The 20,551-nt window shown below is 38.4% G+C and overlaps 1 protein-coding gene across 1 annotated transcript; it reads left to right on the top strand.

The window, feature by feature from the left end:
• The first annotated feature begins 2,597 nt into the window (after window positions 1–2,597).
• Tat (Tyrosine aminotransferase) lies at window positions 2,598–11,327 on the top strand. The gene is made up of 11 exons (XM_076898107.1): window positions 2,598–2,842; window positions 3,590–3,694; window positions 3,935–4,002; window positions 6,819–6,977; window positions 8,094–8,285; window positions 8,672–8,754; window positions 9,562–9,631; window positions 10,098–10,226; window positions 10,410–10,493; window positions 10,844–10,942; window positions 11,017–11,327. Exons 1-11 carry the CDS (start codon window positions 2,701–2,703, stop codon window positions 11,176–11,178), a joined length of 1,293 nt encoding a protein of 430 aa, XP_076754222.1. The 5' UTR covers window positions 2,598–2,700; the 3' UTR covers window positions 11,179–11,327.
• Window positions 11,328–20,551: the final 9,224 nt, after the last annotated feature.

Raw genomic sequence — 20,551 nt, 5'->3', positions numbered from 1 at the left:
GTTTCACATTGTTCTCACAAAGGAAGACAACGCTGCCACGAACTTGGAGCAGCTGTACCAGTTCGAGAAATAATAAACACCGACATGTGGAATCCGTAAAGAAGTGGATACGATAAAGGTATTACAAGTCACGTTAAAGTAATGAAATCTAAGCTATTCTATCTTCTTTAAAATTGAATAATCACTTTAATACTTTTCGTACATTTCCTCGTTGCTTCTTGGGATACTTAAAAAATGTCTGTCCAAAAATGTTTGTAGGCGAGAACCAAGCAAAAAGACGAAAGTTTGGACAAACGCCAATATAACGAATTGATATCAAAAACTCGATTATCTCTTGAGTGGAACCTGCAATGAAATGCAAATATTTGCGATACAAGAACGGACGAATGCAGATTTTCTATGGACACGTGGGATGCCCGTGCCGGTTCGCATTCAACATCAACACCAATCTATAATGCATATTATAATAGCAGGCGATTTCTTTGGAGCCCCTTATTGGCGATTGAAATATCAGAATCGCAGCTCGAGATTTCCCGAGTATACGTCAACGGGGATAGACGTGTACAGGACCAACTATCGCGTCAATGCGTTCGTTTGTACGCATATCCGTTTTTTCCCCCGACAGCACTCCAGGTAAATCGCTTTTTCTTCGCGTCTCGTTTATCTACTATCGTTGATTCTCATTGAAACGTGATTACAGATTTATAAACGAAGGTTGATATGAATTGTAATAGGCGTTTTCATCATTCAGAGCCCCAATAATTGAAGACACGATGATCATTTAAATTACTCTGATATATTTTTATTGATAAGTATCATTCTGATTTTGCAAGAATGGCTTTTCGTTTCGATTCGTTTTGATTTTTCGTTAATTGTGGGATTAGTCATTGATTCTTTAAAAATACTATTTTGCATTCGTATTTTAATAATTTACCGATCGGAGAAGTTTAATGAAATCGGAGTTCGTCGATGCGTTGAAATAACCGGTTTTTCTCAAAAAGCGTGACTAGATCTAGATCTTTTTCGAACAGCTGGATCAGACGCGTAAAGTAAACCACGACGTTTGCGTTTCATTCAACATCAATATTCGTGGACTCGAGTTGTTGTAATTTAAAATCGTTATTTCTTAGCGTTGCATACGTCGTTAGATTATCGACTCTCACGCCGTGGCATTATGGAAGGGCTAAATGAAATTGCACGAGGCATTGCATTCTGAAACGCAATATTCTCCTACGCTGTATCATATTTACGCGTCTTACACCGTGATTAAGTACGTTTTACCAAGGCAATTATCGTACGTTTGCGTACATTAACGAACCCGTTGAATTATTTAGAAGCGAGAACGTAAGTAGTCATTGACACAGCACGAGGACGCGAAAGATACGGAACCATACGTTTCCGTGTCGTCCATAAATTACGGTATCCCGCGAAAGTCGGCGAGAAACATTCGACTTGGTGAGCGCGTTGGGGAATTCCGGTGGGGCCAATATGTTTATCATAGTACCGAACGACGAGCCTCCAAAGGATAAAGGTCTCGATTCGATACACGTATTATCACATTGAAAACAGAATTCAATGATTCAGCGTAAAATATTCTAAACCTGTTTAGTCGATATTGTAAAAGTTTCCATTCGTATTTTTGCCAGCAGCGGATCGTAATGTATTTCGGGATACTTGAAGAATCTTGGCATATTACCTGGCATATTTAAATTACTATCTAATAAATGTATTTTAATAAATTAATTAAATAATTAATTAAATTTCTAAAGAAATAATGCAATTAATATTTTAGTTATAATACTGCGCGTATAAATAACATAACGCGAATGAATATATTCGCAGAATATACAATAACATGGATTTGTATTATCGAATAAACAAATAGGGGAAATGCCAATCACGTGCCTATTTGTTGACCTACGTCAGCAGAGAATTTTATTAGTTTTGAATTAACTACGAAGGTAGGTATGGCGCTGAACCGACCAATCCGACCGGTTCGTTTGTCCTCCAGCCTCCAACGGAGCTCCTCTATATTCATGACAATTAGCATTCGTTGCTTGTTTCCTTAAGATATGCAAGTTTACTTTGCAAATCATTTTCCATTGAATCTGTTTTGCAAACACGTGCGTCCGGTGTATGGAAAACTGTTTTGACTAATTACTGACTAAGAACTCGATTAAACATTTTTCACTATGAAAATGTATAATTCTGTTTACTAATTCTGTCTACCCTATAAGCCGTATAGTTATCGTCACTCGTCTGTGCAGTAAAATCAGACAACTGACGTTACACTTGACCAACCTAGTCGTTTTTTTAGATCTAATGATGAAACGATAAGGAGAATTACTCAAGACTGGTCGATCAAAGCAACCATGGAATCTATTCAAATTAATTATGAACGAAGGTGTGGAATCTAGCCGACCAATCGAACCGGTTCGTTCGTTCTCCAGATCGCAGTGGAACATTTCGTATATTGACAAACTTGAGAACCGATCTCCTCTCGCAATCAGTTATGGAACATCGTCTGGCCAAGAATTATCGTCCGCTGATATTTTTGTTCTCCATTTCAACAATAATCGTAATACGTTACAATATTTCTTGACGTGCATGCACTTTTGTCGCTGATGGGAACATTGCCGTATTAAAGGATCGGTGGTCAGTAATTTACTGGTAGGTTTCGAAACCAGTATCCAATTCAGGATGTCGAGGTCCATGTTTCGCGACCAATGGGACGTTCAAGCGTCGGACATCGCGAGGAAAACCCATAACCCTATAAGATCTATTGTGGAGAGTCTCGTGGTCGAGCCTAATCCAGCCAAATCCATGATCGCTTTGTCCATTGGTGAGATTTATGATTTTTACATTCATTTTACCTTGTAAAGTGACTTCGTACAGTTATTATTTTTAACATTGCAGGGTCGTAAGGTTTCTTACTCGCGCACACACATTCTTTTATACATTCGTTCATCTCGTTCATTCTCGATTCTTTCGCCGGGATTTCCATGTATTTCCTTGCTTTCTCTCACATCTGTACTCACACGCACATTGTTAGGCATAAATTTCGGAATATCCTGGAATATTTCAAACCAATACCCAGTCGCAGTAAAATCATTCACACCCTATAATACCGTTAGGTTGAATTAAGAAAATATTATTGCTAGCCATATTGCCATATTTGGATAATTAAATATTTTCATGGACATATGTCGAGTAAAATTTCTTTGTTAAAATGAGCACTAAAGCGGAGACGCAAACATCTGCCGTAACACGATTATGATGTTCTCAAGATCCAGACTAATGTCTCGGTGTGACATAATTGTCATTCTCAAGAATCAAATTAGCGGCAACCATCACGTTCCTTAATTATATAGAATCTCTAAGTGTCTCCTCGTACAATCCGAACAATTCACCGCGGGAAAGTTACACGTTTCTGTCATTTATATACTACATTGCGAATTAAAAATCATGAAACGGTAGCAAGTAATTATATAACAAATAATAACAAATGACATTTTATAATGAGTTTCTTAAATTTTTGATAAAACCAATACAATTTGAAATATTATAATAATAAGCTTTTCTTTTCAAGGCGATCCCACTACTTTTGGCAATTTAAAGCCACACAAAGAGGTAATCAAGGCAGTTGAAGAAAGCCTCAAGTCACAATTATATAATGGATATGCACCCAGTACAGGTACGAATAATAAATTAATAGAAAGTTCCATAACGAATAGATCTTGTCGTAATTTGCACGAATTGAATTTAATATCGAGTCATATTTAATATTGAGGTATATTATACGTATTGATGTATTCTATTGATTATTCAAAAATCGTTACATACCGTGCTTCGCAATCAAAATGGTTAATCCCTTGCACTTATTTCTTAGTTAATCGATCAATTAATTTGAAGCTTGTTTGTTCTCAATCATCAGGTTATCAAATAGCAAAGGAAGCTGTAGCGGAATATAGTTCCAATGAATTCGTCAAAGTGGATCCCAAAGTAAGTTTTTAATCGAATAAAATTTCCAATAGTTCTCTATTGAAATATTATTTGTCGCGCGTCATGTTTCGTAAACGAACAAGTCGAAAGAAAGAGCGACAACAAAAATAAATACTGGGAGAGGAAACACAGAAACATCTCGTTATTTTGTATTATTATTGGTATGCAGAACTGTGCTATTGAAAGCTGTATGCAGATTGCATCCGGTTACGCCTTGTTTTGCATTCGCAAATAAATCATATTAATTAGCTTTCAAGTTTAATTGATCATTTTGGCACGAAATATATACTGACGGAAACATTTTTTGTTAAACAAATTCAACGTATATTTTGAAACTATAAGCAAAACTATCGCATTGCCAAATAATTCATTTCAATTTATTGTTTCGATGTATTGTTTACTCCAGCATTGAATATAATAAATTTAATTTTCTTTTCATTTATTTAATTTAACTTTAATACCAAGTTTCGTAATTTTAATTCAAATCATTCACGTGATAGATTATTTATTACGCAAATTTACTTCTGCATCGAACATTCTTTATAATGGTCGACAAAACGTTATCCACTGGTTACAATCTGCAGCGTGTAATCGAATCGTCGATTTCAATTTTCCATGTAGACATCATCGATGCTAGCACATTTTCAATTTCCCAGAAAATGTTCAGATTCGAATTATTTCCGACGTCTCGCCGGATGCATATAGAAATTCGTTCATCTGCAAGCACGTCGTGTCTGCCTCCGTTCTCTGCGTATTTATTCCTTGTTGCGTGCACGTTGCACATGCATAGCGTGTTAATACATGTACGGGACGTTTTTGGAGGTTCGATTTTACACACGAAGCCAATGATAAAAAGTCTTCTGTCGCTGTTCTAACCTATTGAATTTTCAATAAAATAGTCGGTGGAAAGAAAACGCCTGTAGAGACGCAACCCTTGTGCCCTCACCGTACTCGGATGACCTACTACCAAAGCGCCTCAGAGAATTCTTTGGGTTGCTCCTCTACAGGCGTGTCCGTTGTCTATTTTACATATTCTAAATATGCCTTACTCGACATTTCTCTCTCTTTTCTTCCATTGTTCCGATCCGATGTATGCAATAGACTCTCAGACGAATGTCCCCGTATTTGTTGGTACCCTATATACAGTATCTCGTTGGACTAGACTATCGACGAAGTTTACTGGGAAAATAGGGTTTTCCTGAAAAGAAGGAATATCATCGATTAATTGTGGACCATGAGGGGTCATTGTCTACAGGACAATCACGATAAAATCAGCCATTCCTTTTACTTCGCTTTTCTGTTCAACGGAATTTTCTCTCGTTTGCTTTTGCTTCCACGCAAACCCGCCCGTTTCGTGGTTCACGATGTTAGATTGTTCCGAAAAAACATTTCAAGGGTTCATAAGTTTAAGTTCTTGTTGTTTCTGGGATTTCATGCATCAATATATTTAAGATCGATGATCTAACATTTGAATGGAATAATTTATCCGGTTTATTCAATGGCTTAGCATCTGTGATATAATAGTAATTTCGTAAGGGTTTGAGATTTCTTGTAATAGTACTTTCATATTAACTTCTATATTAACATTTTTATTCTGTACGCACATTCTACAATAACTTGCTTTGTGGTCGTATCATATATTTTAATATTGGCAAAGTCAAAGTTTGATCGTGTACGTAGTAAAAGCGTAGAAAAATTTTATTTTAAAATTACGATTCCAAATTTCCACGACACTACGAATATAATTAATTTTTTATTCGAACAGTTTCTTGTTCTTAACATCGAACGACAAATGATTTTCAACACGTGCTTCATTCAAAAGCAACAACATAAACAGTCTATCATATAAAATCATCTAAAATCATAATTAATTTCTGGCCCGCTTGGTGTCTTCGTCATGGAAAAAACTTTCATATGGAAAGAAATGAATATCCGACGTTCGATAGTTCCTGCGAATTCCATTGCGAATAATAAATTCTGTTGGAGAATGGGACGAAGCGAAATTAATCTTTTATACGCGCTATACGTAATACGAAAAGTAAATAAATAGATATTCGGACAAATTTATAATATTCCTTTCATAAGTTTTTTAGAGAGGGGGATAGAAAGGAACATGAATCGAATAACATTTTATTAGCTTTAATGCAAAATATTTTCCACCGAAACATGATACTTTATCGATAGATGTGATTTTATCATGAAAATATGAAGTAAAGCTCCGCTGCCCTGTTTTCAAGCTTGTACGGAACCGATATCGTTGAAAAAGAAGTATTGGCGAAGCAAAGAACTTTTCCCTTGTCCTGCGAAAATTGTTATGTATGACACGAAATGAATCTGCTATTAGCTTTATTCAGTCCACCCTCAGGAAATGAAAGCCGGGAAAACTACAGCATCTGAACTCCTCCGAAGTTTTCAAGATTTCGTGTATATCGAATGTTTGATTAATGCGTACCACCGGTGTTCTGAAATTGATTGAAACGTTTTCTGATTCCTTTTGTTGGAATAAATTAAAAATAGAAATTTAAGGGTCATTTACAGTAGTAAGTCAATGTTATAATTTGTTCCACTCGACATTTAATATCAGTCACATTTAGGTTTGATTACAAGCAAGTTGTGCATAATTTTGTTTGTACCTGTTAATTTAGGGTCGACTTTAAAAAATGCGTTTTTATTTCACGCTACAAAACCAAAAATAGTTTCTTGTCAGTCCAATAGTTACATCGGTTGTGATCGTGGAAGGTTTTGACCAAGAATTCGCCGAATCAAAGCGTGTAGTGACTTTCGCAATCAATTCTGTGAACTGACTTTTCTTTCAGAACGTAATTTTGTGTAGCGGATGCTCCTGCGCACTCGATCTCTGTATAACAGCGGTAGCACGAAGGGGACAGAACATTCTGATACCGCGACCCGGTTTTTCGATTTACCGAACACTGGCAGAAGGTCTCGGTATCGAAGTAAAATCCTACGAGTTACGCGTAAGTATAAATGTATCTGACAATAAATTTACACCAACATCTTCGTGTGCACTCGTACTCCTTCGACAATAATATCTTTATGCAGGAACATATTTGTATTCTCATAAATATTCCTTCCTTCAATTTTATATTTCTCGTACAAAATATAGAAATCTATATTATTCGCCATTAAATTGTGGAACCTCCTTTTACATCATAAAAAAAAAAAATCACCAGATCATGTTATCTTTAAAAGGATATTGATTAAAACTAAAGGAAATCGCTGAACTTTTGAAAAACCTTTTAAAAACTAGTCTACGTTGCAGCGTTCAAATGTTCTAAATCATTCAATATACAAACAAGTCAATGTTTCAACAATGCTGTTATCATCGTATTAATTTTTTTTTATTTCTACCGTCAAGGCAGGCTTAATAAATAGGCCTGTCGCAACAAACAATTTGCAAATTGGTTTGTTATGCCAAAAGAAATCGTAAACATGTTTTCAGCAGCAAAGAGTAAATACACTGCAACAGGATCTATCTCGAGTATCACGCGATTCTTTCAACCTCAGGAATATACGTGCTTCGATTAGAAGGGCTCGTTTAATAAATGTTGCACTGAAATTGCGCGAGAATTCCTCGAAATGTGCGGGGCGTATCAAATTAATGTTGGAAACGAGATCGAGATCGGTAGATTTATAGGAGCTTCATGTAACGCATGGTAATAACTAATTTTTTAATGCTTCATTGTCAGAGACCGAGCCATGCATAGCAAGTCCCGGGTACTTACGGCTTATCGTATCGCATGGTTCATACCATTTTCTCTGACTTATATGCCCACACATAAGTATTGATCCAGCCACGATACACCGGGTGCCTGGGAAGTATTAGCATTAGCAATCGTGTATGAAAAATTAACAGACCAAGCTTCTCAAACACTTTCACAAGAACTATTTCCAAGAATTATTGGAAAATTACAATATTTCAGATTAATTCTAGTTACTTTAAATCATTCTCAATTTATTTATCCGACTGTTTCCGAAAACAGAGGAGTACTCGTATTATTTACAGTTCAGGGAGCACTCGAATCCATGGGTCGTGGATATTTCTTATTAACATTATTATTCACGTTTTTCAGCCTGAACTTGGCTGGGAGATTGATTTGGACAACTTGGAATCGCAGATCGATGAGTCCACGGCGGCGATCATTATAAACAATCCTTCGAACCCGTGCGGTTCCGTGTTCAGCAGGGATCATACACTTGACATTCTCGATGTTGCTGCTCGTTACTACGTACCAATTATAGCCGATGAAATTTACGAGCATATGGTGCGTGCTTAATATATAACATTTGTCGTGCGTTAAATCCGGAAAACTTCCGTCTGCTGTCGCGTCCTTTCGTGTAATTAAAAATCGCTCAACTTATTTCTATCGCGAAGAAATTGAAATTCAACTCGTTTTTCGTAATTTCTATTATTTCTCGAATGTCTAGACAATACGTTCCATTTATTAAAGGTTACGGAATAATGTACGCCGTTTCTATTTTAAGTTCGATCGACTGTCTTTCTTTTCCAGACGCGGATATCAAGTAATCAATGAAACGTGAGAGTTGTGTTAACAATTTGTGTTTTTAGAAATTCTTTACCGCCGTATTGTCATTGTACTTTGATTGTGTTATTTAAAAATAATATCAGATCTTCCTCGTTCTTCATCAGGTGTTTCCAGGACGAACTTTTTACTCGTTAGCGTCCTTGTCAAGGGATGTTCCTATTTTATCGTGCAGCGGCCTCACTAAAAGGTATGCAGAAATCGACTTTGAAATCTTAGCATCTTGCGATCGCGTCGCTTGGATATTTTCATTCGCTGAAATGCATTCGCGGAGCTTTTACACGGCTTGCTTTACTGCCTCGGTTTACTGCTACATTCTGTCGGTATACATAATTGCACGAGCGTCGTGGAATCAATATTACAGTGAATTCCTCGTGGGTCGGACTGGAATTTTTGTGATCGCGTATGCTTACGTGCAACGTAGGCATTAGACGGGTTATTTTGGATGGTGCGTACGGTACAAGTAAAAGGCTAAATTTCATTGATACGATGATTGTGTTATAATAAATTTTATTATTGCGTATAATAATAAATTTATTTTTCTCTTCTCATTCGATCGCGAAACCCCATTTTTTCGCGTTTATTGCACGTTCGATACTTTTAATGGTATAAATGTAACTTGAAATATCGAAATTAAGCAAGGTTATACTACGTGTTCTTATTTCCTGTTTTTGGACGTTAAGCGAATTCCGTTAAATCCATATTCAATGTTTCTAATGTCGATCGTGGTGAAAAAATTCCCGACTCGATTCGAAACTCGATCGAAACAGAACTACACGAGTTTTGGGCAAAAGCTTCACTTGAAACTTAAAATGAAAATGTTAAGGGTTGAACTTGCGAACCCGCATCGATTTCGAACAAAAATAGAATATTAACTGTTTTTCCTTTTTATTATCGTCGCCTTGCAATCAAGGTAGGAATAACGAAACAATCGAGTTAGAAACAATGAACGCATTAGCTGCAATTAAGCGGTCGGTGATTCCTACCGGTGTTTCAGATTTTTGGTGCCAGGCTGGCGTATGGGCTGGATAATCATTCACGATCGTCAGGACGTTCTGGAGAAGGAGGTGGGTAATTGGACGATATGGTCTATACGGGACAGCTTGAAAATAATTGCTTCTCCGTTCGTATTGTTTCCGTAACAAGAACGACCAGGTTCGTTCCTGCGTCGTGCCTCTCTGCGATTGGATTAAATTTCGTTGATTAAACTTCATCTCGTTGTTAAAGTTCGCCTCTTGGCTTGGCACGATTCAGGGTATTCTCAGCCACGGACCTCCGTCCCGGAATAAAAAGGAAGAAAAAACCGTAGGGATTGATGAGTCGAGTCACGGGTACTTCCGCCGAGTCGTGCTCCGAGAAAACTTTCATTCGTATATATTTTTTCTCCGTTTTATAACGACCGAAAGTATTTCCACCTATATTTGTCAACGAGATCTTTTTTATTTCTTTTTTTATCTCGCGTTACGTTGCGTCAATCGCGCTCGCAAATTAATGTACAGTGCCTGAACAATTCGTACATTTTTCATTGCACAGATAAGGAAGGCACTTAACTGTTTGAGTCAGCGAATTATCGGCAGCAATACGCTTATTCAGGGCGCTCTGCCTGCTATTCTGAGAAATACACCGCAACAATTTTACGACGACATCATGAACACGTTACACGTACGTATAAATTTTCTAATTCTCTACTTTTCACAAGTCTTGCAGATCTTGAAATTCGTAACAAACGTAACAAAACGATAGAATCGTCCAATCTAATATACGTCTATATATATATAACAAACTTGTTTCGAGACAGAATTGTTTAAAATGGCAATTGAAAGTATACGAAACTTCTGTTTCCAGAATCACTCGAAATTAGCGTACGATTGTATAATGAAGATACCTGGGCTGAAACCAATAATGCCTTGTGGAGCAATGTATATGATGGTAACTATTTGAAGCATGCTAATATTTTCTCTGTAAATATCTCGCAACGTGCATGCAAATGCTGCGCAACAGTGCACCAAAAAAAAAAAAAAACGCAACCGACTCCCCGTCACAGTTAAACTTATTCTTAAACGTATTCTTAGCATTAATTGTGCATTAACGTGCGAATCTGGAAAATCTGAACTATTTAGAATTAGAATATTTTGTCAGACGAAAATTACCATTCGCGTAGATACTTGGTACAGTTGTCCGGAAAAACAGACGCAGTTGAACAATGAAGGTAAACAGGTAACTGTTGGCGCGGTCAGTCGTGATTTACCGACTATAAATTATCCTATCCGGTTTTCCAGGTCTACATAGATCTACCTTGTTTTCCGGAATTTAATTCCGACCTCGAATTCGTGCAGCGATTGCTAATGGAGGAGTCCGTGTTTTGCCTTCCGGGCCAGGTACGCGGTATAAATCCAGCAGCCACTCGACCCGACGATTTCATCGATTACACGTTTCACAATTCATTTCACAGTGCTTCGATTATCCGTCCTATATGAGACTGGTCATCACGGTGCCTATGGACATGCTGGAGGAAGCCACTCAGAGGATCGAGGAGTTCTGCGAAAGGCACCACTACAAGACGGCCGAAGATACGCGACGGAACAGTTTAATTAGTGGAGAGATGCCATACTGACAGAGACGTAGTCCCGTTTACTGCGATCCTTCCAATTCTGTTTGTTTTACGAAACAGATATCGAAGGAAGACTGCGGCGAAAGCTTAGAATGTTGTAAATATTCTTCGAATTGTACACACGAAACGATATATAAAGAAACGTGTCATTCGATTTTAGATTATTTGTCTGACCAGAAAATTCGTGAACGTAGAGAACTGTCGCGGTTTGAAACGCAGTGTGAAAGACAGAATTTTAAATCCGCTGAATACACGTTAGCAAATAAGGAACTCTTTACTTTATAAAATCAAAACTCGTAACCTAGATCGTGGCTTAAATCTGAAAAATTCGCGATGATCGTGACGTCGCGTGACGGAGTTATCTTTGGTCTTAGTTTCAAAAATTAACACAACTGCCAGACGTACTCTAACTAGCTAAAGAGATAATGAACTTTACGTATAACGAAGTTGCGATTTTCATTTTGTTCGAAAAACACGATTCGATACCTTCGTTCACGTAATTTTATTACCATAGTGACTGTTCGCGTACCGATATACATATATCAACGTTTCATTAATCAACATATTATAATTAATCATTTCTACAGGCGGAACTTCGCACGAGCTTTGAACGCAACGTTTATCTCGTACAAGCCGATCATCTAATTAATTTCCATTTCGTGCGCGTACGTACGCGTTAAAGTTTAGCCGGCCGGCATGTCACTAAGCACGGGAATTTCGTTTAATACCGCGACGAAATCCGAGTGAAAGCATTATTTTTTCAAATTTCAGGAACACATAGTGCTCGTCGAAACAAACGAAAAGGATTGTTTTTAATCACGAGTCAGCACCAGTACGAACTACTTTATTGCGTGTCTATCTACAACTTATCAAGTAAATCGTTTGATGAATGGACGTTACGTGTTCCTGAAATTTCACCTCAGCTCTCTGAAACGTCCTATACGTCTACATATATTATATTGTAATTGGATAGATCAATTCGATGTTGCATGACCAACTCCCTAAATTTTGAAACGCTGATAACCCGATGCAAATTCCTCATGTAAGACTCATCCTACTGCAAACATCTTAATCATAGTTGCCAACTTCAAACTCTTCTAGACTTCTCTACTCGGTACTAGATAGAAGGTCTTAATACGTGAACCCGTTGAACGCAGAATCCAACATCGACCATTGTCGGTCATTGTTTCGTCGCAGCGGCCGCTCCGATTTTCTGTCCGGTTTATATCTGCATTTCGACGGGATAAAAACGTTTGCAACGAGTCCGCGTTCAGCCGGATTCGCGAGCGACAGTAATTAAAACGAACGATGATAGGGATGAGCGAACGGTCCAAGCGATTCGCCGTGAAATGAAATTTCCCGAAAGGGCTTTTCTTCCATTGAGACCAGTAAGTGTTTATTTATCGCTGTTCCATACTGTACCGATTGAACTTTACTTGGAATTTTGTTATGCCTTTTGTAACAAGTTAATCAGCATGAAATAGGTGGGTATAGCAACGATCCTTGTATTACTACAATAGTGAAATCGTACGAGTCGATGGTTGCAAAATGGTTTGGAAATGCTGTCCAGAATTTCGACAATTTTTTGAAAACCTACACAAGAGTTGAACTTCTTTTGTGCAAAGATTATTCTCTACTTTAAAACGCTCTGTTTCGTTTTCACAATTCGTTCTCACATAATTATTCAACTTTTACCCGAAACGTTTTTCCTGCATTTAATCGCGACGACGATGATTATGAGGCACAATTTTGGCCACCGTGCGTGGCGTGTTGTACTTCCATTAAGCTTCTCCTTGTTACACGAACCCGTGGAGCGCACCTTGAAATCGTCGAACTCCGATTATATATTGGCCTTGCATATCGCCAGGGAAGGTAAATTGGAAAATATAGGAGTCTCTCGTATTTCGTGTTTCACGCGAGCCAGAGGTGGGTTTATTTTCGATGAAGACTCCATTGTTACGCCGAGCACTAACGAACGCATAATGCAACCGGGACATTATGACCTACGAACGTGCATTATTATTCGTGTTGCGTGATACTGGACGTAAATGCTCCCCGATCGAGCGAATAAAGCTTTTTATTCAAGATTATTTGCACAACCAGCTAAATGTCGGTTATCAATCTCGTGAATTTCTATTCTTTGATATAATTTCAAAAATGCAGAGGTTAACTATATAAAATAGCTGTAAAATAATAACAGACAGACAAGTGTGAGCTGGAACGTAAAGGTGTTCGTTAATGCTTCTATCTGGTGGAGTAATTCACCTTAGCACAATATCTTGTAATTTCACTTTGTATCCGCTCTATTATACATATATATACGTTGCACGCGAAATCCCGTGGACGCGAATCAGGGAGGGTAGGAAATGAAGGGTAACTTTATTTTCAGAATGCAGTTTCGTTGCTTTCTATGCGGTACGTGTCTCTCATTCTTGGCCGCGTAACTTCTCATTGAGACTGCAAAGAGAAAGGTTCCGCCATCCTAGTTCCTTTTTCACCCGATATTCTGCTTGTCTACTTAGCTCCCGGTTCTGTGTAGTTAGGCGCGTTTACTCTCCACGCCTGTTTGCTTACACTGTCGTCTCCCTTTTCCCGTAGCTACGTTTTGCTTTCTTGCCTGCTTGTTTCTCTAGATTTCGCTCGGGATTAGGCGTCCCGTTAAATGCCAAACGTTGCCTCAAGAAGTTGGTAGGTAAATGGGAACGGCAATTCTAGCGTACGAACGATTCTGACGCTAAATATTCTATGCTTACGCGAAACAAAATTAAATGGCCAGATTCGATCGACGCACAACTAGAAGCATTATTCCCACCATGAATTAGTTGGAGTTAATGTCTACGTTCACGGAGGAAATCAATTTATACGGAATTACCTAGCCGAGCTTGCCAATCTTCTTAATTGAAGAGCATTCTGTGAACGGGAAACGTAGATCTACAGGATAGCTGACGTAGCCTTGATGAAGACGTGCATACCGAGTGATATGTATTCCGGTTAGCTGGACCCCAATCCGTATCGTAAGCATAAATACTCGTTCAGTCCTGGTTAGAACAGTTCAAGGCTATGTGCCTCCCTTTGATTGCCCTTTAATTGAAACATTTCCGGATTTCGGTCCAGTGGATCAAGTTTCCTTCACACCTTAATCGATCGTCTATGGAAATTTTAACCTGTCCTATCCACTATAATAGACTGCGCGTTTAAATTCTTAAACGATAGTTGACGTAATAATTGCTGTTAGCAAAGAAACGCTACGCGTGCTCGTATCGAAGTGCTCGCGTTTTCTATTCAAGCTATGCTTGAGACACGGTGCAACTAAAAATATCAAAGCGAAATGTGCTATGGAAAGTTTTTCTAATGAAAAAAGAAAGGGAGAAACGGCAGCAGGGAGAGCAGGCATACGAACGACGTCTAAAAACATGCAGAACGCAAACGCATCGTCGTGCTCCCTTGATTACACATCGTATGCTTATGGCTATCATTCTGAACATCTGTTACAGGCCAGGTTCGTAGCAGACAGAATAACTTGCTCGTACATTTTTCCGTATAATGACTCTATAGCAGACCGCCCACATTATCGTAACACGGAAGTGATTTTATTAAAAAGTAAATAAGCTTTCATAAATTTTTCCAGGTGCAAACTAGAATATTGCGGAACGGCGCAGCGATACGAAAATGAAACATTTAATGCCGGCGTGCGTACAAATAAACGCGAATAAAGCAGTGGAACGAAAATTTATACAGGAAACTCTTTTTTTCTTTCTTACGCTCCTCATGTATTTCCACATTACCGATATAATCGCTCGCATTTCACACATTCGCTCATTAATAATAATGATTGATATTGGAGTCCTCCTGTTGCAATATTGCTGAAAATTTCTTGCAAGTTTATAAAGAGTAATTCTTTATAAAGAATTACTGAAAAATTCTTTTGACCGGAATCATTTATGGTTAATAGAGAATTTCGAACAACATCGAAGAATGTGAAAAAACGTAAAAAATCATCTGGCGGATTGCAGCTCGACAGCGCGTACTGTTTAACTTCTCGTCAGAAATATTATAGCTGTCCTGTCCGATTTATGGCGTGTATCGCTCCGCTACGGGTTTCATCGATTCCCCGATTTTCGTGCGTCGCGCACGTCGCTCATCGGACTGTTCGCTGTCGCCGGCATCTTTCGTCAGGTGATTTTTCCGTTGGATTATAGTCGTCGATCGTCGGACGAATAACGGCCGCTGGAAGTGGCCACGAAGATCCGATTTGGCGCGGGAGCGTTAAGTTATTAATTGATCGAGGAGGACTGCAGAGATTTAACAGCCGGTCGGGAGTGGATATAATGGATAGACGAGTCGAATGTAAATCGGAATGGAATTCAGTCGAGGTTCTGTAAGGAAATTCTCAGGATCGTTGGAAGCGCTATACGGAATCTCACATAATTGCGGCGCGAGGATAATCCGTTTGAGATGAAAACCGATAATTCGATATGTAATGTGAAACTACTTGGACGCGCACGGTGGTCTTGATTAATAATTTCGAAGGGGCGGTCGAACCAATGCGCCCGTCTTCTATAATTGCATTCTGTGGCCTGCACCTACGACTTTCCCGCGATTCGTCGATCCTATTGAATGATCTAGGGTCCCGAGACGTGTATCGAAACAGTTCTGATTTATTGCCCGCGTTAGTACTTGGATAGCCGATGGAATTTTAAAGCTTCCAATCTAAGTTCTGTAACTATTTGTTAGCGTAACGCATCAATGTTATTATATGTAGAACGGTCCACCGTAAGCGTAATAATATGCAAGACGACCGTCGATAGAGAAGTTTAAGGATTGATTCTGTTCTCGGGAATTTCATGTAGATTTTCACGAGTATAGTAAACGTCTGGCACGAATATCGAGTAAACAGCGACAACGTGCATATAACTTACTGTTCGAATCAAAATTGCGGAATTCTTACGCGAGACTTACACCCGCGCAATCTGCTCCTACCGCCGGTTCGCAAATTCGATTCGCCGCTACGTCGACGTTTCTGTTAAATTGATTTTCATTGTCCCGAGAAATATGTATACGACTTTTGCGCGCAATGTTGCATCGCGAACGCTCGCGTCGTGAAATTCATTTTCTTCGATGCATCTTAACTGATTGAAACTTCGAGGAATCGGAAACAAAGCGTTAATAACGTTCAGCGAATGAAAAACGTTCATCCGGCCAGAAGAAGCGAGTTGCAATATTATTATACTGGAATGTTATGAAGATGTAGAGGGTATCAATTTCCAATCGGGTATATTAAATTTGAAACGTTTCAATTAATGGAAAAGTCACCATATTATATATGTATTTTACAAAGCGTAGAACTCTACAGAATTGTTGTTCGAGCCGTTTCAATTAGTTCAATTTTAACTTTTCATTTATCGTCTGTTTCCTTGTGTCGTTTATAAAATGAAAAAGTTTCGAAATTGACTAAATGGCAACGTTTTACGAACAACTACATCGTTTTATTAAAATCGACCGTCGAACGAGGGGATTTTAATGAAACACCGATTTCTATTTCCGAGTCGCGTTGTCCACATTTATTATTACGTTCCCTGTACATTTCCCCGTATATTCGTCGTTCCTGCGATTTCGAATTTTGCGATTTCGCCGGTCGGTTTTGCGAAAGCCATTGCGGTCGACGCCTATTATTCGCCGACTAGTTCATTTGCTGGACGAAACAACTTCGCTCTCGCCGAGCAAATATTCGCCAAAGTTGATATCGATGCGGTATTGATAAAGCTACTATCGTAAAAATTCTCCGACCAAATCCAATTTAGATCGCAGTCAAACCGTTTTGCAAGAAACCCTCCACGCGCACTCCTGTAAAATACTGTTCGCTGAATAAGATATATTGGTTTAGAAATTCTAATTTAGTTAGAAATTTAATAATCAAATTAATAATTTGATATAGCAAGCAACGTTCCATTCATAACACGGTTACAAGCGTTACCTCCGTCTCTACCGAAATCGTCACATTGAAATGCGCCTCTCGTATGGAAGAAGCGCCAACCTCGTCCCGAATAACATTTTTTCTTTCACCCCGCGTTCGACTACCCCTCCGGACGTCCTCTTCTTTTACTGTCGTAATAACTAGTGTTTCTGATGCGCGCGCGCCAGCTTGAAACACTCTTGATCTTCAAAGCCAGGGACAACCCTTTTACACGCAGACGGAGTAAGCCTGAATCGTGGAGTGGATGAGGCTGCAATATTCAGATGTCGTTGGGGTGGATTTTCTCATCCAAGGCGAATGCCTCGACTTAAAGCAGCCAAGATCAGCGTGGATCACGTTGGCCACACTGTAGCCGGCGACATCAAGGAATAACCATCAAGGTGCTACCGGGAGACGTAATTACGTGCGGGAACACCTCGTTCAAGTTCTTGGACCGCGTCGATTCGAGTAAAGGGCGAAATTGGTGTTGAGCGACACACGTGGATAGTTTTACTTTCTCACGTTCTCTTTTCTCCAAGCATAAATTATCTCCTAAACTTCTTGCTACGCTTACACTCAAGTTCTCGAAGAAGCATAATGTATACAACGCTGCTTGTTTAATGGATAGTTACATATGGCTTTGTTTTTTCTCAAGTTTAATGTTGCTCGAAAAGTTTTTCCTGTCCAAGCTTTTTACGAGGGAAAGAGAAATGATTTAAGGCGTGAAAGTACAAGTGTTTGCAGACTTTCGCGGTAAATCTTGTAACATGCATTTAGAGCGTTTTACTTTCATTCCTGATGCAGTTGCACTCTGAGTTTCTATTTTTAAATATCTTGAACATTATCATGAATTTACACATTTTATAGGTCACTGATAAAATTTCACCTCATCTATAGGATAACTGTCAAATGTAATAGCTCGAAATTCAAACTCTGACAGTATTAGACAATTGAACGGCGAACTCGTTAACTCAATTTGGCAACTCTTTAACTGAACCGGTCGCGGTGCTCGTCCAGTGAATCAAGAAAGCTGGCAGACTCCGGTGCCCGCATCGTGACGCTTTGAATCGTCGCGCGGCTGCGACGACGAGGACGACGTCGTCTATTAGGGTGCTGAATACGAGGAACACCAACGGCGACCCCGGGAAAAGGGGAAAGAAGACGGCGGCTGCATGTTTTGCACGAGTGAATACGCCGCGTGCGCCGCCTGCTGCATCCTGTCTTCCGTTTTCCGTCCGCATGCGACGAGTGCCAATAATGGAAGCCGAAACAAATAGCCGGCTGCACGCGAAACTTTTGAATATTATCAGAAGTTACAAAGAAAAAACGTACGCCTGCTTTCGTCCACGTGCCGTCGAGCAGCAGAGATTCTTCGATATTTGAAGGTTCGCGCAAAACATTGATGCACACGTACTTTCATCCCCAAGGGAATATTCTCTGAAGTAGGATAGACAAAATTTACTATTTTCTCCACGAATTTTTTAAATTATTATAGCATTGCGTGATTACGCTCTTTTATTGTAACATTCAATTTTCTTTACTCCAAATACCAAACAGCTGTTACCCGTAAAATGAAGTACCTATTGTTATTATTATTCATATGAAATTGGATTCCAGTCGAACGCATAAGTATTTTCATTTCACTAATTAAACGTCCTGGTTATTGTTTGCTATATTCTGTTACCGCGGTTACCATTTAAATGCATGGAGCGCACTCCATTTGCATTTAAATATCGATCAAGACATCTGGTCGATATCGTTGTGACATCTTGTTCAATATAAAGATGAACCGTCAGTACCGCTCGTCTACTTTCAAAAAGATTTAAGGTGCGTTCATATCAGAGATGATTGATCTACACGCATAAAAGTCTTTTCACAAACACTTGCTTAAGTTTACTGCACTGTAGGCGGATTCTGAAATTTCCTTTTCCGATAAATTAAGATGTATTATGTATCTAGAAAAGAATTAGCTTACGCTATCATTTTCTGAAAAATAATTGTGAAAAGTATCCATTTATAGATGGGCAGTATATTAATCTAACGAGTACGTTAGATTAAAGATATAAGAGTAAACAGGTTTATTATAAAAGCCACTACTTAATCGCTGATGAAACGTTTTGCGATTTTGTGCGAGATATTAATTTCCCCCTTTGAATTTCCTCTGTTTTTACTGTGTCTTTGGAATGAACATTAATATTCGTCCTTTGAGGTAAGGGTATTTCCGGCACACTTTATACGTTTCCCCAACTGAACTGAAGCAGATTCAAACGTTCTAAAAGCGTGTAAAATATTCGAATAGAATGTTATTGTGGATAAGGTTTTACTAAATGCAAGCAGGCATACGTACGTGTGTCAAATGTACATTTAGAGATGTCTGTTGGCACTTTGTGCAAAAAATTAATATCGTTTGCTATAATTAACGTTTTTATTACGCGCCTTCAGAGGCGTACAAGCTGAATGGACTTGACATTATCATGTAAAGATGAGATACAGCCACATATAGGCTACTTATGATCTAACTGACTAAAGTATAAGTTGTTTCTACACACGTACACGCACGTTCACCTTTATTAGAACGATACTAAAATTATATTGAACTAACGAATTAATTTTATGAGTTCAAACTACAAAATTCTTATTATTTTATAAAAAGGGAACGTTCTGTCTGAACTGTACTTTTCTTTATTCATTTTGTGTTTTTTTTTTTTTTTTTCTTTAGAAGGGACCAACGTACGCGCTACGTTGTTTCCTCTATTATAAATGGGAGCAGTTACTAGAATTTGTAGACTTTTACGTATTACTAAAAATCAGATTGTTTATGAACGAGTGCAGAAATGCAAGGGTAATAAAATGATAGTAAAAAGTGTTATGACTGGTGCATAGAGGTAAAAAAAAAAAACTCGTACGGAACAGAGTATCATCGCATAACATATGTCGCCACTCGAATAAAGTTATTGTCGGTTATAAAGTTAGACTTCCTTGTTTTTCTTTTACAATAAATAAAATGAAATATTACTAAGGAAAGAATCATAGAGCTCTAGTAGCCTCAAAATAGATTTTCGTACTATTATTCTCGTTGAAAGATGTACGATTTTAATTAATGCTGTTCCGCTTATTAAAAGTTAATGACGACGTAATCTTGTTGTTCATAATACACCGTTACTTATTATTGGAATTTAGAACGTACTTCATTAGAAATGCTTACAATGACTTGTTGATCAGTTAGAAATAGAGACATTTTCATCATTAAATAGGGTAGTAGAAGAAATTGCATAACTACAAAAATGTGCTATAAGAGAAACTAGACGATAAAAGTAAGACTTTGAAATAAATTGTGTTTCGATACATTGATCAGGTGTGCCATTAAAATAAAGTATTTCTCAGGAACGAGAGCGCAATAAACTTGGTATTAACGATGTTTAA

Source organism: Xylocopa sonorina, chromosome 7 (assembly GCF_050948175.1).
Source record: "Xylocopa sonorina isolate GNS202 chromosome 7, iyXylSono1_principal, whole genome shotgun sequence".
NCBI lineage: Eukaryota > Metazoa > Arthropoda > Insecta > Hymenoptera > Apidae > Xylocopa > Xylocopa sonorina.
This window is presented reverse-complemented; position numbering and strand designations above follow the sequence as displayed.

What these genes read in the sequence shown, in the direction of transcription:
- Tat (XM_076898107.1), top strand. Translation starts at nt 2,701, where the DNA reads ATGTCGAGGTCCATGTTTCGCGACCAATGGGACGTTCAAGCGTCGGAC. An exon ending in AGGACGTTCTGGAGAAGGAG is followed by an intron (nt 9,632 to 10,097) that starts GTGGGTAATTGG and finishes TTCATTGCACAG; the next exon opens with ATAAGGAAGGCACTTAACTG. An exon ending in GTGGAGCAATGTATATGATG is followed by an intron (nt 10,494 to 10,843) that starts GTAACTATTTGA and finishes CCGGTTTTCCAG; the next exon opens with GTCTACATAGATCTACCTTG.